Below are 17,704 nucleotides of genomic sequence, written 5' to 3' on the forward strand. Positions count from 1 at the left end.
GCCACCATGCTTGGTTGTGTATTTCAGAAAAATATCTGTGGGACAACTGTGTAGCCTCACAGTATACTGCAGCCACTACCACAGAATTAAGTCATCACAGGGCATCTCAGTTTGCAGCAACATCAAATAAACCTTTCAGGAAGGAACAAGGTGAAACTCCTTCCCCACCCACAACAGACCCCAGCTAAAAGTGACCCAAATGACACCATGTTATTTTGGAGACTGTTGTCAGTATGGTTCTATGTATTTTCTCCATGGAAAAGTGAAGTAAAAAGGAGTTTTCCCACCTAATTTAAATGAGACATTTTGGTCACTAACACTTTACCCACTTATAAAGTTCTCCATGTCCTTGAATATATTTTATATACAAAATACTGCTTTGGGCATCTATTACTGTAACAGATAACTGAAATTTTCTTCCACATATGAAACTAGGTCTCATCTCCAGGACACTCCTACCTATTCATGTGAGCAGCAGTTTACTCAGCGAGGACTACTCAGCTCCTGGCCACCGCCAACCTTACTTGACATAGCTGTAAGAACCTTGGCTTCACTTGGATGATTTTAATTCATTCCTTGCTTTCACCTTCCTTCCCAGTCATTATACATTCTGCTAAAGCAAGAAGTCCTTAACAAGTTCAAAACTACTTCAATTACAAACAACTATAGCAGTGGGATAATTTTTATTGAACTCTGAGATGATCAATTGCAAAGTACAGCAGTGAAATCCAGAACTGGAGCATTTAGTAACAGGCCAAAACACAAAACTGATTTTCATCATCATAAGAGTTTGACTTGCAGCTTTTGCAGGACACTTAAAGCTTTAAAATTTCCCTTCAATCAGCAGAATTGCCCATTCCCTCCCCAACACACACTTAAGTTATTAACTGCAGTGACTTCATGATTTCTGAGAAGGCACTACAGTGTCCTTTCAGAGTAGTTACAGATTATCACAGCACCTGCTGTGATGTTCAAGATTGTCCATGGCAAAAAAAAAAAAAAAAAAAAAAAAAAAAAAACCACAAAACTGGTGACAGAAAAATGTATATCCTGTGACTAATAATTATCACCACTGTTAACAAACTGCCAACTGCATTCTAGGTGATCAACTGTTAGACTCCAGAGAAGAAGCCTACAGTACTCAGTGCAGAGTTTAGAGTCCTCACCTAGCAAAACTTTTTTCTCTGGTCTGAAAAACATCATTAAAGCTCATTTAAGCTAGAGAATGGGTTTTAGCCATCCTCTAAAACTGGTATGCTCTCATAAATGAGAATTTCCTTCTCAAAGGCACTTGATGAAGACCTCCGCATTTATAATTTTGGAATAGGAGTGGCAGCCACTGCAATGCTTTCAATTGCACACTCATCAGTGCCACGACGGATTCTGAAGTAACCATCTTCTCCCCATGAGGTGCCCCAACTGTTCTTGACAATCCAGAACTTCTCACCACTTTTTGGGTCTTTACCATAGCCTACTAGCAAGACAGCATGATTGGTCAGTTCAAAAGGATTGAAGTTATCCCTGAGCCCAGTGTGATGGTAGATTCCCTCTTTATAAAACATGAAATCATTATAAACTTCAAAGGCAACAGCCATTGGCCCACTCAGAACAAGCTCAAGTTTCATCAGGGCTTCATTGCAGGCTCCATAGAAACCACCAACATAGTGGTACTCAGAAGTGTAGTAGTGATAACAGCTGCGCTTGAACAAGCATGGAGAATCTTGAGCTGTGTAAGGGAAGCAGTCCTCTTCCACCACACCAAAGTCTTGGACATACTTCCCAGCAATGAGGTATGGAAAGCCACCATCACAGCCTAAACAAGAAATGCCTGGTTATTCCCTTGGGAAGTTATTTGATATGGAAGACATTGCCACTCAAATCCTGGAATACTTTTAGATTACAGTACTGAAGATGCAGTGCCTCCAATTATTCTAATATTCCAGTTAGCTATAGCTAGCTTTTTAAATTACACGCAAAAAATTCAGAGAACAGTGGGAACTGTATTGGGAATATTCTAATACACGGACCACCTCCTCAACAATTTGCTCTTGACATCATGAACAGCAGCTGATTATATGTTAAAAAAAAAAAAAAGCTGTTACAGCATGGGTTCTCTCCTCTGAAAATTTAAAGTCTTAGTCACTGCTTTTGCTCGTCTCCCCCTCCCCATATGTTCCTTTTCTCTCTGAATATGCTTTCAGGACACTTGGTTCCTTTCTATCTAGGCTTGCATTGCAACTTAGATATATTTTCAGCCCAACTCCTTAGATTGGTCAGGAGGATGGAGCCTAGTTAAAATCCAGTAACATCCTTAGTATGTAGTCCACCTACTCCTAGTCCAGTGCCACCCCCCAATAGCAAAGTGGGCTGAAAACTCCAGCATATATTTTTAACTATCAGAAAAATAAAGAAAAAAGTACTATAATGTGTAGTTTGCCAGATTATTCTGACAACAGAACAAAATCATGTGCGAGACGAAGGTGTCTAAGTTTTGAACGTACTTCTGTAGTATCATTATTATTGGAAGTTAACTTCATGTGCACCAGTGTACTTACCCTGAGAATACTGGCTGCAAGATACAACCTGTTGGGGACTGAAGACTGGCTTCTGAGTGTTGTTTGTGAGAATACGTATTCTTGCTTCCAGCATGCCCATGGAGGCAAACGCATAACAGCTGCCACACGAGGCTAAGGAAAGGAATAAAAAACAAAAAAATACCACAAAACAACATGAGCAGTCAGTCATATAAACAAGATGAGTCACCTGCATTCAGGTACCAGTATGACTATACTGCACTGACAAGAGTTAAAACCTGACAGACCAACATAGTGATTATAAGTTGAACACTGACAGATCAAGAACTTCAAGCATACATTTACCTTTTAAGCTTGTAAGCAGTTTTGTTCAAAGCAGCTTTAGCAACTGTTTTTGTTTTTTAAACAACACCAAGTTATTCCAGAATAACAGACTATATTCTACTCTTCAGGATTTTTCAGCAGTATCATTTAACATCAATGCTATTCACCCTGAATGAATCTAGAGGGACCATATTATAGCAGAGAAGCCTCACAACCTACTGCCTCAGGCTATAACCTTTTAAGGAGCACTGATGGGCAGTGAACTATTTTAAGTTAACAATGACAAATCTTTTCTAGACTATTTCAACCTATCAGTGTATTTTATGCTGTAATCTCCTGTTAAAATCTTCCACTTCTAGAACCACCCCCAAAATAACTCACTTTGAAGAGTCTAGTGGTATAAAGGTTTGATACTGTATATTCATCCCAGTTCCCTTTATTTCCCTAAGAACATCTAATTGTACACTGGATTTTCCAAGGCACTTAAATCTCCCTTCTGTTGCCTGGCAAAGAGCTAAGTCTCCTACTTTTGGAACAAAATTTAGTAATGCTTCTAGTTTTAGGCCTCTTCACTCCCTAGGAAATTTTTGTAGCGCATTGAAAACCTCTAGAAGTAGAATGACATGCATCACAGGGAAGGACAATTATTTGGATGAAGTCCTATTTTATCTGATTGTCACCACAGTGCCCAATTTCCCTTTGTTTCCTGACAGTAGGGAAGTCAAGAATTGCAGAGCTATGAAAAGGAGGGAGGCTTAAGGAACAAAACAAAGTAGTTTTTCTTGAACTGTGTAGGTGTGTAAAAGCAGAGCTACAACAAAAGCAAGACTTGGTGAAATTGCACCTTCACTGAATTAGAAGCGCGTCTAAAGGGGCAAAATCAGACTGAAGAAGAATGCTTTTTTTTGCCCAGCAGGGCTAGCTGAATCTGTGAGAGGTGCCATTGTACAGACACAGCATCCAAGATGGGCCATGCTACAGAAAACTTTGTTGTGTTTTCGACATATAATCAATGCAATCATTTCAATCTGAAATCTGCTGGGGTGGTTGTTACATATAAAAAGATATATAATTTTTTTTTTTTTAAACTCTGATCATAAAGTTATTTGTGCAGTTCTTTATGTGCAAAGCACACTAGCAGCAGGGAGTCAACTTCACAGCTGCTTTTCCTGAGGCTTTCTAGAAATTCTCTCCTTCAGACACAATTAAAGCTTCAGCCAAATGAGTTGACACCTGCTCTGTAGGAAAGGGCTGATAGATGTTGAGGAATAATAAGGAGGGGACACAGCATCCAGGAAATGACCAGCTGACCAGACTTCCCACTCATTGTTATTTGCAAAAAAAAGCTTGCAGAAGTTGGTGGAAATAGGAATTGCATGCTAAGGCTAACAAAATATTTAGGTTTCTCTCCTCTCCTGTCCAGTAAATTTGATAACAAGCAATGGCAGAGCTGTCTTCAGGATGATCCACATCTTGGCTGAAAGATGCCATTACTGCTCTATAAGCTGGCTCTAAGTATTACCATCGAAGACAACTGTAGTTGCATGAAGCCTGCCATGTCTCAAAGTATTATACAATGAACAAAAATTTATCTTTTAATTCTTGTTCAGTTCACAAGCTTATTTTATATCCTTAGATAAAAAGCAGTGACTTCACAAGCATGTGACACCTGAGACACCACAATCTTTTAATTCATGCAATTCTCTCTGCATCTTCCAGACAAGATGCTTCCTACCGCTTACAGTCTTCTCCATCGTGTCATGTTCTGATTAGTCACCTAATAATCATTTCAAATCAAGAGCTCAGTGCCTCAGAAAAATCACAATCTACAAACTTAATTGGTGAGTAGTTTTTTCTGTTGTTGGGTGTTTTTTTGTTTGTTTGCTCTCTGAAAGCCTGAAGGCTAAAATTCTTATTTAATGGAGCAGAGTGCATATTCCACGGACATTTAATATACTCAGCATGGTTTCTCAGCTTACAGAAAAAAAAAAAAAACAAAAACCACAGGCACTTTTGTTACTGGAAGCAGCAGAACATTCTCATTTAGAGAAACCTTGAAGCAACACAAAGGGAAAAAAGTAACCTTCAGGCTGAGTGTTCCTCAGTTTGGAAAGTTAAACAGCTCTTGGGACGTTTCCAGTTCACATCAGGAGAAAGTACAGGACTGTATCATCTCCTGTTACCATCCTTCAGCGATGTGATGTGACAGCCTGTGATCTAGAACTCCCACAAGACTTTCTATGCTTTTTTCTACCAGGAATCTAGCAGGCAGAATTTGGCAGAACTAAATTGTAGATGTAGATCCAGTTATATAAGTAACCCTCTCCCTCTCCACCACACAAATCCATTTTGCTCTTCAAAGTTGCTGGAAATTATCCAGTTGAAGGTAGAAATTTGTTTTCTACTAGAACAGGGAAGACATGCATAAACTGAACGCATATCTGGCTTTCAATACGTACCTATTTAATTGGGAAACAGAACAAGTATCTCACATCAAAATGCCTAAGGAAGAGGACACTGTCTATGTATATGTTTACACCTATTTTGAGCACATGGCACACTACATGTAATCTATCATATACCTTTCACAGCAAATAACATCTCATCTTGCAAGTAACTACTTAAGCAATTGCTGAAGTTCACAAACTGATAAGATTTCAGGGCAGTACAGACAATTTTCATGAGTTATTAATTAATGCTGCAGGATAATGTTACATGATAATTTGCTATCAGCACGAATTAGGAAAAGAATTAAGTGCACGTCAGTTCTGTCAGCACGCAGAAAGCCATGACTGAGATTATCACACAAAGCTTGGCAGCTGTCTTTATGCAGGGCACTGTGGTGTTGGCTTTTACTTCAGCAAAAGACACTGCTAAGATAACAGCACTAACATAACTACAACATTGTATTTTGGCAGTGCTGTCAGCCAGGATCCACAAAGTTTCCACAGGTTAGTCACAGTAAAGATGCAATCTACCAATTGCAAGACACTATGCAAGTAAGATAAAACCCTGTTAACAGCAAACTACAGAGTACATCAAAGGGGATTTAGTATATTTCACATGTATATATATTTACTTATTTTACCTTGATTCCTAACAGGGCTGACATAATTGACACCATTCACATTTCTCCAGTCCCAGGATTCTGGTAAGCTTGAAACTTTTTTGAGTAACTCAGGTGTTAGAGGAGCAGGCTTCGGCCTAAAGAGAAGAAAACACTTTTAAGTAACAGAATCTAACGCTAAGTAAGGAAACAACACGTAACACTCAGTTGTCACCTTCCATCCTTTTTCTCATAGTTTCACACTAAACAATTTGAAATAGCCTCCATCTATGCTGAATAAGTGCCCATCTCAAAAGATTAGTTTCAACAAGATGCAAGACCTACTCAGATCCTTCCCAAAGGGAACTGTATTACCAAGTATCTACAAGCAGATTAGTTAAAGTATTTGCCCTAACCAGAGGTGTAAACTCAGCAACTGTACAAATACTCCATCCAAATCAATTTTTACATTTTATGACATTCTTAAAAAACAAAAACAAAAACATACAATTGCTACAGCTTGGAAAGAATCAGTAGCACTCCACTCACAGCAGCGTCAGAATAGAAAATGGAAGAATTAAAAGGAGAAGCAGCCATCAAGAAAAGGAACTGAAAATTTCCAGTTTGCAGATTTAATGATGTGATGTAGAACCACATTCATTCTTATTGTCAATCTGTCATGTGATCTGTAGGACCCTAAATATACTCTCTGGGTGACTTCACTGAAACTGAGAAATCACTCCAGTCCAATTATGGAAGACCCTGGCTGCAGGCAAGACAGGTTGCCATGGTAACCAAGGACTTACCCTAGAAAATCTTCATCCACGTTTAATAAGGTAATGCACTTCCCAGCTTTTTAATTGCAATGATAAACCAGCAGAACCAGGAAGACAGCCATGCAGAGGCTGAATCCAATGGCAAGTAAGCAGCTGATGGTTGCAATGTCACACATCAGTCTATCCAAGACTACTCCTATTCCTTCTTCTCTGCATGTAGAAGCTCACCAGAAAGTTACTGGGCAAGATTAAAGGGGAGGTGACTCCATTTGTCTCAGCTGCTTGAGAAAGCACATGTTATGAACTGGTATTCAAATGGACGAGAAAGTTGGTACCCCATGAAACCGAGCTAGAGGGCTTGAAACACTAAATTTTTATCCTAAACCCAGATAGGAAGAGTGAGCATAAAGATGAACATATTCTTTGCAGCAGTGGGTATAGCTGTTGATAGCAAACCAAAAGGCTGTAGTACCGTGAAGTCCTGGAATAGAGACCCCCAGCTCTTCTTGTTAATTCTTCCAGAGAAAAATTCTCATACTCCTCATATCTTGTTGCTCTCCAGGACTTCTGGTAAGTATTGATAGCATTTACAAAGTCAAAGTTGTGCACAAAGCGTCTGCTAGAAAGCCTGCAAATCAAAAAACAAAACAGTACAATAAAAAAAAAAAAAAAAAAAGGACTGGAATTGAAATATTTAATTTGGTAAATGTTTTTATGTGGAGAAGGCTGTAGTTCTGGAAGAGCCTCCTACTAGGCAGAAGAGTTATGCAATTATATTATCAAGACAAGGCTTCTGAAATTTGAGACAGCCCATAACTCCCTAGATACAGTCATCTCAATCAGCTCAGCTCAATCAGCTTAAACAGAAAATGCAGGAAGACACAGACTGAAGGACCATGTGTGATGTGGCTGGCACAACCCCCCCCATCTTTGAACATTATCACTGGAATTAACTTTATTTCCAGTCACAAAATTGAACCATGCTGAATGAACCTGCAGAAACCCGAAGCACAATTGCCAAATGTTTCACCTAGCAAAATATTTGTTGCTTACCCTCCTCCAAGTTTCTGGAGAGGTAGTTGGTGTACATGAACATCTGAGGCAGATGAAGAAACCTTCTGTCCAGTGAAGCAAGCCCAATTGTGGCCAAGTACATCATGCACCCATCCTGGCAGAGTCTCATTACAGTAGCTGGTTACATTCTGGCCTTCTTTTTTATACTGCGAAGAGATTACACTTGTACTGAACACACACATTTGTTAGCATAGCAGTAGTAGCCTACCCACCCAGATGCTCCTTCTGTTTCAGACAAAGTGGCCAAACATTCTAGATCAACCCACTTTATGTTTAACTTCAGAAGAAAGCATCAAGTAAACACTAAGCAGATTAATGAAAACAATCCTCATCAACTTGCTAAAGGACAGCTGGGCTGTGACTTACACTTACAGCAACAAACCATATATTAGTACTGGTATTAACTATGTAATTCTTTGGGTTGAACAGTTACTTCCTAGCTATAATGTAAAAGGCATCTTAATATTTAGCCTTCTTTCCAAGGTCTTTGTGGATTATTAAAAGAAGCCAAGACTTGTGGCAGCATGAAAATCAAATACAGGCAGGATGACATGTTACTACATTAGAAACATCTCAGGGAAAACTGTACTAGAGCATTTCTATTCCACAAGTCAGAGCAGCAGGTAGGATGCCTTGCAACTGCTTGAAGTCTGAGCTGTGGTAAAAGAGCACAAAGAATCAGTTTCACCTCAGCTATCAAAATGAGATTTAAAAAAAAAAAAAAAAAAAAAAAAAGGATGATTCATTGAAGGCAGCTCATTAGAAATTTGGGAGTGGGTGAGGAAAATGTTAGTAAAAGCTCAACTACAAATTCCTAACAGATTCAGTAAAACTTTCTGCTTAACATGGTTTACAACATGAAAAATTCCTGTTAGCAATTCTGTGACAGTAGAATGTCTTGGGGGGAGAAAAGTTTTTATACTCATCTTCTAAGGTTCAAGTTTTGCTTTAAGTCACACAGGAGATTGAAAATTTGTACTACAAAAGCTTTAGCTTGACTCTTCCAACCACAGATTACTTCAACAGAATACAAGGTCCCTAATCCAAGAATACGTCATTAAATTCCATCCAACAGTTGCAGATGTACAACTGCACACGGATTTTTGAACTGTGTTTCAACAGAATGGTGCTCATAGGCTCTTCACTGAAAAAAGCAGTGACTTGCAGTACTGCCTCTAAACAGATTTAAACTAGACTAAGCCCAACCACCCTGTATGTGTACTGGTCTTGCTGGTAAAAACAGCATGTTTCAATTCTGCAAGTTTTTAATTTCCCTAACAGGTAAGAAGGAAAGGATAGAGACCTTACTGGACACAGCACTGCAGCACACCCAGGCTGCTATCCCATCCCCTTTTACAGCTACTGCTGACAATGTTCAGCCCATAACCCTACTCACATTCTAGCAGGAGGATTGCCACCTACATTAAGCATGATGAAGAAATGAAAATTTACAAGCATGCCTATGGGCTATAACATCAGGAGTACACTTCAATTTGGAATAGGACAGCAGACACCTTACTGTGCAAATAAACAAAAATTGAGACTATCAGAACCAAGTGCTATGTTGCTACCTGATATAAAATGCAAGCAGATATAAACTACATCTGCATTTCCTTGGCTACAAAGAACATTCTGCAGTTTAGAGATATATACATTCACATTTACACTCTGGGAAAACAGCAGAAGCACACCTTGCTAGTAAGCTAGTCCAGCTAATGACATCAGAAATAAACTTTCAATTGACTTGAAGAATTAAACAGCACTAGCAACTCTACTATTTAGATTTCAGCAACAGAGTAAAAACATTCAGACTTTTTTTTTTTCCAACATCCTGAAATTTAAACCTTAATTACTACCACTTGTCTAGACTGGTTATTTCAGCAATTGTTGGGAAATGGGAGAAAAACCTGCGAGAGGGAAATGTCACCAAGTGAGCCTGGAAGAGCTTAGTATACATAGGCTGAAAAAGCTTACCTTGTATAGTGAAATACTTTATGATCTATTTTTTTCCCCAGCTGAAATAACGCTAACACTTCAATATGAAAAAAAACAAACCTCTCACTGTTATCATTTTGGGGCTTTTTTTTCCTGCTAGAATACAACTCAAAAGTTTGAAGTAATATCACTTTGTCTAAGGGACAAACCGTACAATTTTTAGGACACTGTCTCTCTCCAATGCATGAGCCTTAACAATAAGCAAGTACTACAAGAGACATGAAATAATCAAAACAGGAAGTTCTAATTTCCATTTCAGCTCATTTTAGCTTTTTATGCTGCGCTACTGTAATCACTTAAAACAAAAGACACTTTAAAATCCTGTAAGGATTCTGGAGGCATTCAGAAGACACATCATCCAGCAAAAGAAGAACATAGAATCATACAATCACTCAGGTTGGAAAAGACCTTAAAGATCATCAAGTGCAACCACGACCTAACTGTATTACCCCAACAACTCTCTGCCAAATCATGTCCCTTAGCAAGATGCTAAAGCTTCTGTCAGGAGTCAGTACAGCTACCCCACATCCAAGTTCAGTATAGTAATCTCATCCAAACCACTCTGTGTAGTGAGTCCTTCGTCCACAGACCCCAGGTAGAACAACAAATAACCTGTAAAGTCAGTGAGATCTTTGAATAACTTGGAAGGGCTCAGTAAGTCACTGGAACAAGACCACTAGAAGAAACCCAAATGAAACATGCATTATCAATGAACAAGCTGCATCTATATCCACTTAGTGTAGTAGCACAGCTAGAGACACACTTTAGACAAAATATCATCATTCTTTTTATTTAGAAAAATTTTTATTAGAAGTTTATTTTTGCTTAATGTTGAAGAATTACACTGAAAGTTCAGCTAGCACCAACTGAGCCCCCATGCTTGAAACATTACTGGCTGAAATAGAGCTATTCATTTGTATGAAATACAGCTGTTCAGCTCTGCTGAATGAGGAAAGTGCTAAAACATCATAGATCAATCAGGACAGTTTATCAGTTCTGTCATGGTAATGGGGTTTTAGCCAAGTAACTTAACTGCAGTGAACCAGAAGTTCATGAGCAGATCTTAAAGGATGAATGCTTTCCTGACAAGCACAAACTCTCAGCTATGACAAAAGACATGCAAGGCTTTCTGATATTCTGCTATTCCTTCAGAAGATCTGGAGTCTGAGGATCAAATGAGACCAACTCCAGAGCATTTTTTAATGTAATAATTGTAACTACATCAGTATTTGAAAGAGAAAAATTGCCTAATTCACTGAGATGCTAGGATAAACAATTTAGCTCTTCCAAAATTTCCCATTAGCATTTTACTTCAGCCCATTTTACCAGACTGTGACCAAGCCTAAGCAGATGAATTTGGCTATGATTAAATAACTTTCAGATGCAAATCATATGAGTATTTTAAACAATAAGCAGCCACTCCTCAAACAAGCTCTCAAGTGTGCATCATACTGAGGATATTTTCCCCTAGAAGCTTTACAATAGATGAATGCAAACTGCAGTTGATAGAAACACATTTTCAGTTTTTATCAGGACTAAGTATTTTTTATTTCTATTTCATAACTATTGGAATAATTAATTATTAATCTGTTTAAAGTAGACAGATGTCACAAAAGTTGAAGTTCTTCCTTGCAACCTTGCAAACAGCCTGACCAAGTTTCCACAGACAATTGTGAAATAGTAGTTACGTGATGGACAGTATTACAGATTCTTGCCCAACAAAGTCAATGAGTTGTTTGCAAAAAAAAAAAAAAAAAAAAAAAATATTATTCACTAAGCACTGCGATATTTCCTCATGCTTCTTAGTAATCTGTGGTTTCTTTTACAGCAATAACATGAATAAAACATTATACAGAAGGTAACCAACTTGGATCCTTATTCTAATTTTTAAGGAAATAAGCATTTAAGCACCTCTTGCTGATGGAATCCTTACTACTACACAATGGTCCAAACTAGCTCGCTATGTCTGAATACCAAAAGCAACTGCAAAACAATTAATGAGTCCATTTATTTACAAATGGATTTCATGGTCATGAAACACAAGCTATTGTGCCTTGCTACTGCTCAGGCACATTTGACTCACTCTGTTTTTGAGCAGCATGTCGAATCAGATGACCTCCTCAAGTTCCCTATAAGCAAGTTTTTTCAATGACATTTTTATCATACAATATCCTGAGCTGGAAGGGACCTGCAAAGGTCACTGAAGCCAACTCCTGGCTCCCATGTGGTGTCCCGAGAGACTGATCATATCAAGGAGTGCTGTTCAAATATTTATTGAACAGTGAGAGACTTGGGACCATGATTACTCTCCTGGTAAGCCTGTTCCAGGACTCAACCTCCACCTCAGTAAAGAACTTTTTCTAATATCCAGTCTGAACATTGCCTGACACAGCTTCATGCCATTCCCTACAGCATTCTATCATTGGCTACCAGAGATAAAAGATCAGGACTGCTTGACTTCCTTTCATACAGAACTCACAGACAGAAATGAGGTCACCTAGCAGTTTGTTCTACGTTCAACAAACCAGTTAGCCACTCCTAAGTTACGATTCCTAGCATTTTCAGGATCTCTGGGTCCTGCTCTCCTTTGGGCACATTCTAGTATTTTTGGTATAATGTTTAACAACACTCCTGCATATCAAAGCACTTACAAGCTCATCTTCCAGGAAGATATTTCACAATTGAAAGCCTTCACAGACTTAAGGCTGCCTTCAAGTTGGTGCCAGACAGCTCTTTATTCTGGAGCAGGTTGTTGTTTCCGTGATTAAGTTCCTCACAATTATTTTGATAATACCTCTGCATTTCAATATAAAAGTATCAGCCTAATGATTCCCAGCCTGTTAGGTCAAATATCCTTCACCTACAATGTCCTTGCTGTTCTTACCTACATCTGCCGAATTCCACCTGCTAGACTCAAAGCCTTAGTTTGGATACAATACCTACAACATCTAGCAGTCCACTATCCTCACAGAAGCAGTAATTCCTAATTCTTGAGGTGGGCACTCGCATCTAGTGAATCTTGCGGCAACATCCCCACCTGAGATGTTTCAGAGGCCATTTTGCCCTCTTCTACTCCTCACAGCCAGCAGTTTTTATTGCATCGCCTACCAAACCTATGAGGCATATGCATCGTGGCAATTTAGTGTCCCTGTTTTGAGATTGAGAGCATCTCAGTAAGCTATTTCTCTCAAACTTTGCTCTTGCTCATGTATAAAACCCTGATTTACACAGCATTCCTACCATAAAAAGTTCCTTAACAAACACATAAACAGTATCACTGTTAATTTTTTAAAACCTGTTGTCCTTGCCTTTAAACTTAAGTGGACTACTTTAGCTATGGAGGACATTACAGCTCAGCCAGAGCCTCATGTATCATTTCTTATCTTCCTCCTGGAAGATAAGATTGCCCACTTTTCTTAACAGGTAACACCAGCTTCAAAACAGCTGCTCCCAGGAAGCTGATATGAAACAAAAGTCACTTCATTATCATCCTTACTGGCAGCCCATGTTCAGAGATCCTAGGATGCTAGGATAAGGCCTGCTTATTGTTGACTCATCTAAAACCAAACAAGACCACAACTTACGAAGTGAAGAAGAAATGCATTCACCCCCCCTGCTGAGGACTGCACTCAGTGTCTGAGCAGTCCTGCTGCATAGAACCTCCATCTCCCAAATAGACAAGTCATCCCACAGACTGTTTCAAGTCACCCTTCCGATTCATAATGCTGCTCATTAGCTAAGCAGCAGAGTGCCCCTCAGCAACTGAGTCTTCTGCCTGCCCTTACTGACAGTACTGTTTTCAACTTGATCTGAAGTCATTAAGAGGGACTGGAGAATTAATAAAAAACAAAAACAGAAAACAACAGAAAACTCAAGGAAGGTTCCTTCCAGATTTAAGACTTGCTCTGGTATTAAAGCTCTTAGAAATCCTTCAGCTGGGAGAGTAAATGACCTTTCTAAAGTGAACATGGCATATTTCATGCAACTGAGAAGATCTTTAAGGAAAGATAAAAGCAATTATGTCTGATATTTCACTTGAGCGCAAAATGTCAGAAAGAAAACTGAAACAACTCTTTTTTTCTAAGCCACTGGGAGAGTCAGTTTCATGAAGGTTTTAAACAACTGCTGTAAGCATACCCAGAACCAAAAGCAGCAGCACTGTTAAGAGATTTTTCAAATACTACTACTTCTGCTCTCCTCTCCCTACCCAGCAAATAACAACCATTTTTGTCTTGTTTTTAATGCAAGAATACAGCCATTTGCCTGATTATCCAGGTAGAAGTTAGAGGTGAAGAAAACCAAGTGCTCCCATTGCTCTACTGTGGCACTCAGCAAGTGAGGAGAAACTCAAATACAGGCCACTACAGCAACACTCAGTGATGCAGAACACAAGGTAACTCACCTTAAAAAATGCAAACCACTTGTAATTGTTTAGCACAACTTCAAAGCCTTGATTGTAAATCAAAGTGAAGAAACCAAAATTGCCCAGGCTATCCTGGGCCACATCTAATTTCTGAAGATTCACAAGCACTGTTTTTTCCACGGGTCCTGCAAAAACAATTGTAAAGACGACACTGAAGTTTAAAAATGAGTAGAAGCATATAATTTATTTTACTACAAAAATGCTAAACAATGCTCACTGAATAAAGCTTCCTGCAAAAAAGACATCAAATAAATACAGCAGTAGGGACCTCACTTACCTAACAGTGCATCCACATGCTCATTTTTCTAACATTAGACAACATTAGCACATTTAATTAGCCACAACAGCAGTACCAAAAATCTGCTGCAAGAAAACATCAACCTATTTAAACACAACCTGTAACACAACTCAGACACTGTGTTTAGCAACAAATCTTCCCCTTAAACACCTAATTTCAGATGATGGACACCACACTACCTCATGGTAATTACAAGATCATGAAGATCGAAAAAGACCACTAAGATCACCTAGTGCAACTTCAACCCATCCCCACTAACACATCCCTCAATGCCACATCTCCACATTTCTTGAATGCCTCCAGGGACAGTGACTCCACCATCACCCTGGGTAGCCTGCACCAATGCCTCACCACTCTGAGAATAATTTTGTCCTAATACCTAATCTGGATCCCCATGGTAAAACTTAAGGCCTTTATCTCTCATCCTGTCACCATTACCTAGAAGAAGAGACCTATCCTCATCTTGCCACAGTCTCCTTTTAGGGAGTTGTAGAGACTAAAATCTCCCCTGACTAATAAGATATCTTCTTCTCCGGACTAAACAATCCCAATTCCCTCAGCCATTCCTCATAAAATTTGTGCTCCAGACCCCTCACAGTTTCATTGCTCTTCTCTGGACACACTCCAGGGCCTCAATGCCTTTCTTGTAGTAAGGGGCCCAAAACTGAACACAGCATTCGTGGTGTAACCTTTCTAGTGCCAATTACAGCAGGTTGTGTCCCCGCTCTTGCTGGCTGCACTATTTCCAACACAAGCCAGGATGCCAACAGCCTCCTTGGTCACACTGGCAGTTCACATTAAGCCAGCTGTCCATGAACACCCCCAATGCTCTGAACCCCACCAGTACCAACTTCACCTCCCAGGCACCTACCTGCCACCTGCCTGGTCTTATCAATCAGACTACTTGGATGCTATGTATTAACTACTCCTCAAATAATAGCCAAACAGTAATCAAGTGATGACTTGTAATGGCGAGCTATTATCTCCCCCTCGAGAGAAATGTTGCTTTTTTGCCTCCTGAGGTTACCAGGCGAACTCTCAGCCATGTATAACACCAGAGAGCAACACCACATTTCACAGCTGCGTGAGGCTGAGCTCAGCAGGGCAACTGAAACCGAGAAGAAGGAAGAAGTGAGGCAGCATGGGGCACTAGTTCTACTAAAACACCTAGCAGAACCCGAATCGAAAATACACTAAAACACCTGAAGGACAGTAACAGGGCTGCCCACTATAGTCACCCAGAGAGCCGTGTCGCACGCAGAGAGCCAACAGGCCGGCTGTTAAACAAACACAGCACACAGCCACATGTTTCCTGCCCACCGGTTTCAGTTTCCCAGCACCAAGCAGCAGAACCCTACCCCCCCCCCCCCTCCTCAGCCCCCGGCTTCTCGCTGCAGCTCACGGGCTCCCTTGCACCACCCCGAGGCCGGACCACCCAGGGAAAGGGAGCAGGACGGGATCGGCTTCTCACCCGCCTGCGAGCAGTTGCCGTGGCGGCCACCGGCCCGCCAGACGCGGAGCTCCCATGCGCCCAGCAGGTCGGCGTAGGAGCAGTTGGCCGGCGTGTCGGCCCGAAGCCCCGCGGGCAGCATCGCCAACACCACCACCACGGCCCGCAGCGCGCAACCCGCCATGACACCGGGCCGACACTCGCCGCTGCAGCCGTTGAAATAAGCCCTGCGGCCCCACCGCTTCCACGCCCCCGGGCCTAGACGTAGGCCCGCCCCGCAGCGGTGGCGCTGCGCCGGGAGGGGCCGGCTCTGTGCGCCCGCAGCTTGTGGGGGTCTGGGCCGCGCTGGGCTGTGGGTGCGGCCTGCCTGCAAAGCGTTTCCTCCTCATCTGAAAGCCTCTCCCGCCCTGAAAGGCGGCCTCCTCTCTAAAGGGAGTTCTCCTTCACAAAAAACGTCCTTCCTAAAGAACAGCCTACCCTGCAAAGTGCACCTCCCTCACCAAAGGACATCACCCCACAAGATATTATACAGTCATGTATAGATTGGAAAAGACCACTGAGATCATCGTATTCAACTATCAGCCCACCCCCACCGTGCCCACTAACCTATGTCCCTCAGTGCCACATCTCCACAGTTCTTGAACGCTCCCGTGTTCTACTATCCAACCCGAACCTTCTCGGAGCACCTGAAGTCCCTATCACTCTCTTCAGAAAGGAGTCCCCCTACCCAAAAAGGGCAGCCAATTTCAGGGTGGATATTAGGAAAAAAATATTCTCAGAAAGAGTGGTGAGGTGCGAGCACAGACTGCCCAGGGAGGTGGTGCAGTCACTGTCCCTTGAGGCATGCTTTGTCTCTGCTAGTAATTCAGATTTAATTATTTCCATGGGGAAACCCCTCCCCTACTCACAAGAATGCACATACCTCTGATTTTGACAGTGAAATACAGCCCTGAATTAGTACCATTGCATGTGTCATGCACACAAGACATTTTCTGTGTTTGGTTAACAGGCTTGGGCTTTGTATTACTCTCCAGTAAGCTGTTACCTGCTCTCTTGAAAGAGAAATGTTATCAAATCTATTGGAAGATGTCTCTATTCTAGCAGTGTTATAGAACTGAGTTTGAGGGCAAAGTCAAAAAAGGCCAAGCTTCCTGCAAAGTGAAGGCTTTCCTTGGGAAGGAAAAAGTAAAATTAGGAAATAAATAAACCATTTAAATCCTGCAGAAAACAAACAAACAAGCAAGCAAACAAACAAACAAACAAAAAATAGTGAATATCCCTCTACTGGGCTAGCGAGCTCATCAAAGGATCCAGCACTCACCAAATCTAGCTCAGGAGAGCTGCACAGACAGCAGTGATTGTACAGGAAAAAAGGAAGATTTTCCTTCAGTGCTAACAAATGTTAAGATTAACTCACCACATATTGAATGCTTGTAATCAGAATTTTGGCAGCAGTGCCAATAAAACATTTATTTCTAGCCAGTCCCAGTGCTGGCCACTCTGACCTGTCACTGACTGTACAAGTGGAAGATTTGTGTGATCATGTGGTAAAGTGATGTAAGGAAGCAATCTGCCTGACAATAATCCTGGAAGCTCAAGCCCCAGGTGTGGTTGTTATTCAGTCAGGTCAGTTCCCCAGTTGGGGAGCTAACCATGACCTGACTGGTAATGAGCCATCCACAACTTTAGAGGAGAGAACACGATTATATGTGTGGAGTGCTTCATAAAAAGCTGCTGTTAGGCAAAACTGAACTGAAAAAGGATCCATGTGCAACAAAAGTCTA

General features: G+C 40.8%; 1 protein-coding gene across 1 annotated transcript; it reads right to left on the reverse strand.

Moving 5' to 3' along the window:
* Positions 1-668: 668 nt before the first annotated feature.
* Positions 669-16,119, reverse strand: CTSC (cathepsin C). The gene is made up of 7 exons (XM_042808799.1): positions 15,942-16,119; positions 14,152-14,297; positions 7,734-7,900; positions 7,153-7,308; positions 5,947-6,062; positions 2,556-2,687; positions 669-1,813 (listed from the first exon to the last, which is right to left on the reverse strand). The coding sequence occupies exons 1-7, from the start codon at positions 16,102-16,104 to the stop codon at positions 1,311-1,313; spliced, it is 1,383 nt and encodes a 460-aa protein (XP_042664733.1). The 5' UTR covers positions 16,105-16,119; the 3' UTR covers positions 669-1,310.
* Positions 16,120-17,704: the final 1,585 nt, after the last annotated feature.

Source organism: Centrocercus urophasianus, unplaced genomic scaffold (assembly GCF_019232065.1).
Source record: "Centrocercus urophasianus isolate 14NV4802_14NV808 unplaced genomic scaffold, USGS_Curo_1.0 seq_1, whole genome shotgun sequence".
In the NCBI taxonomy this organism is placed as follows: Eukaryota; Metazoa; Chordata; class Aves; order Galliformes; family Phasianidae; genus Centrocercus; species Centrocercus urophasianus.

What these genes read in the sequence shown, in the direction of transcription:
- CTSC (XM_042808799.1), bottom strand. Translation starts at nt 16,104, where the DNA reads ATGGCGGGTTGCGCGCTGCGGGCCGTGGTGGTGGTGTTGGCGATGCTG. An exon ending in CTCCAGAAACTTGGAGGAGG is followed by an intron (nt 7,309 to 7,733) that starts GTAAGCAACAAA and finishes TTTGATTTGCAG; the next exon opens with GCTTTCTAGCAGACGCTTTG. An exon ending in CAGCCCTGTTAGGAATCAAG is followed by an intron (nt 2,688 to 5,946) that starts GTAAAATAAGTA and finishes TCCTTTCCTTAG; the next exon opens with CCTCGTGTGGCAGCTGTTAT.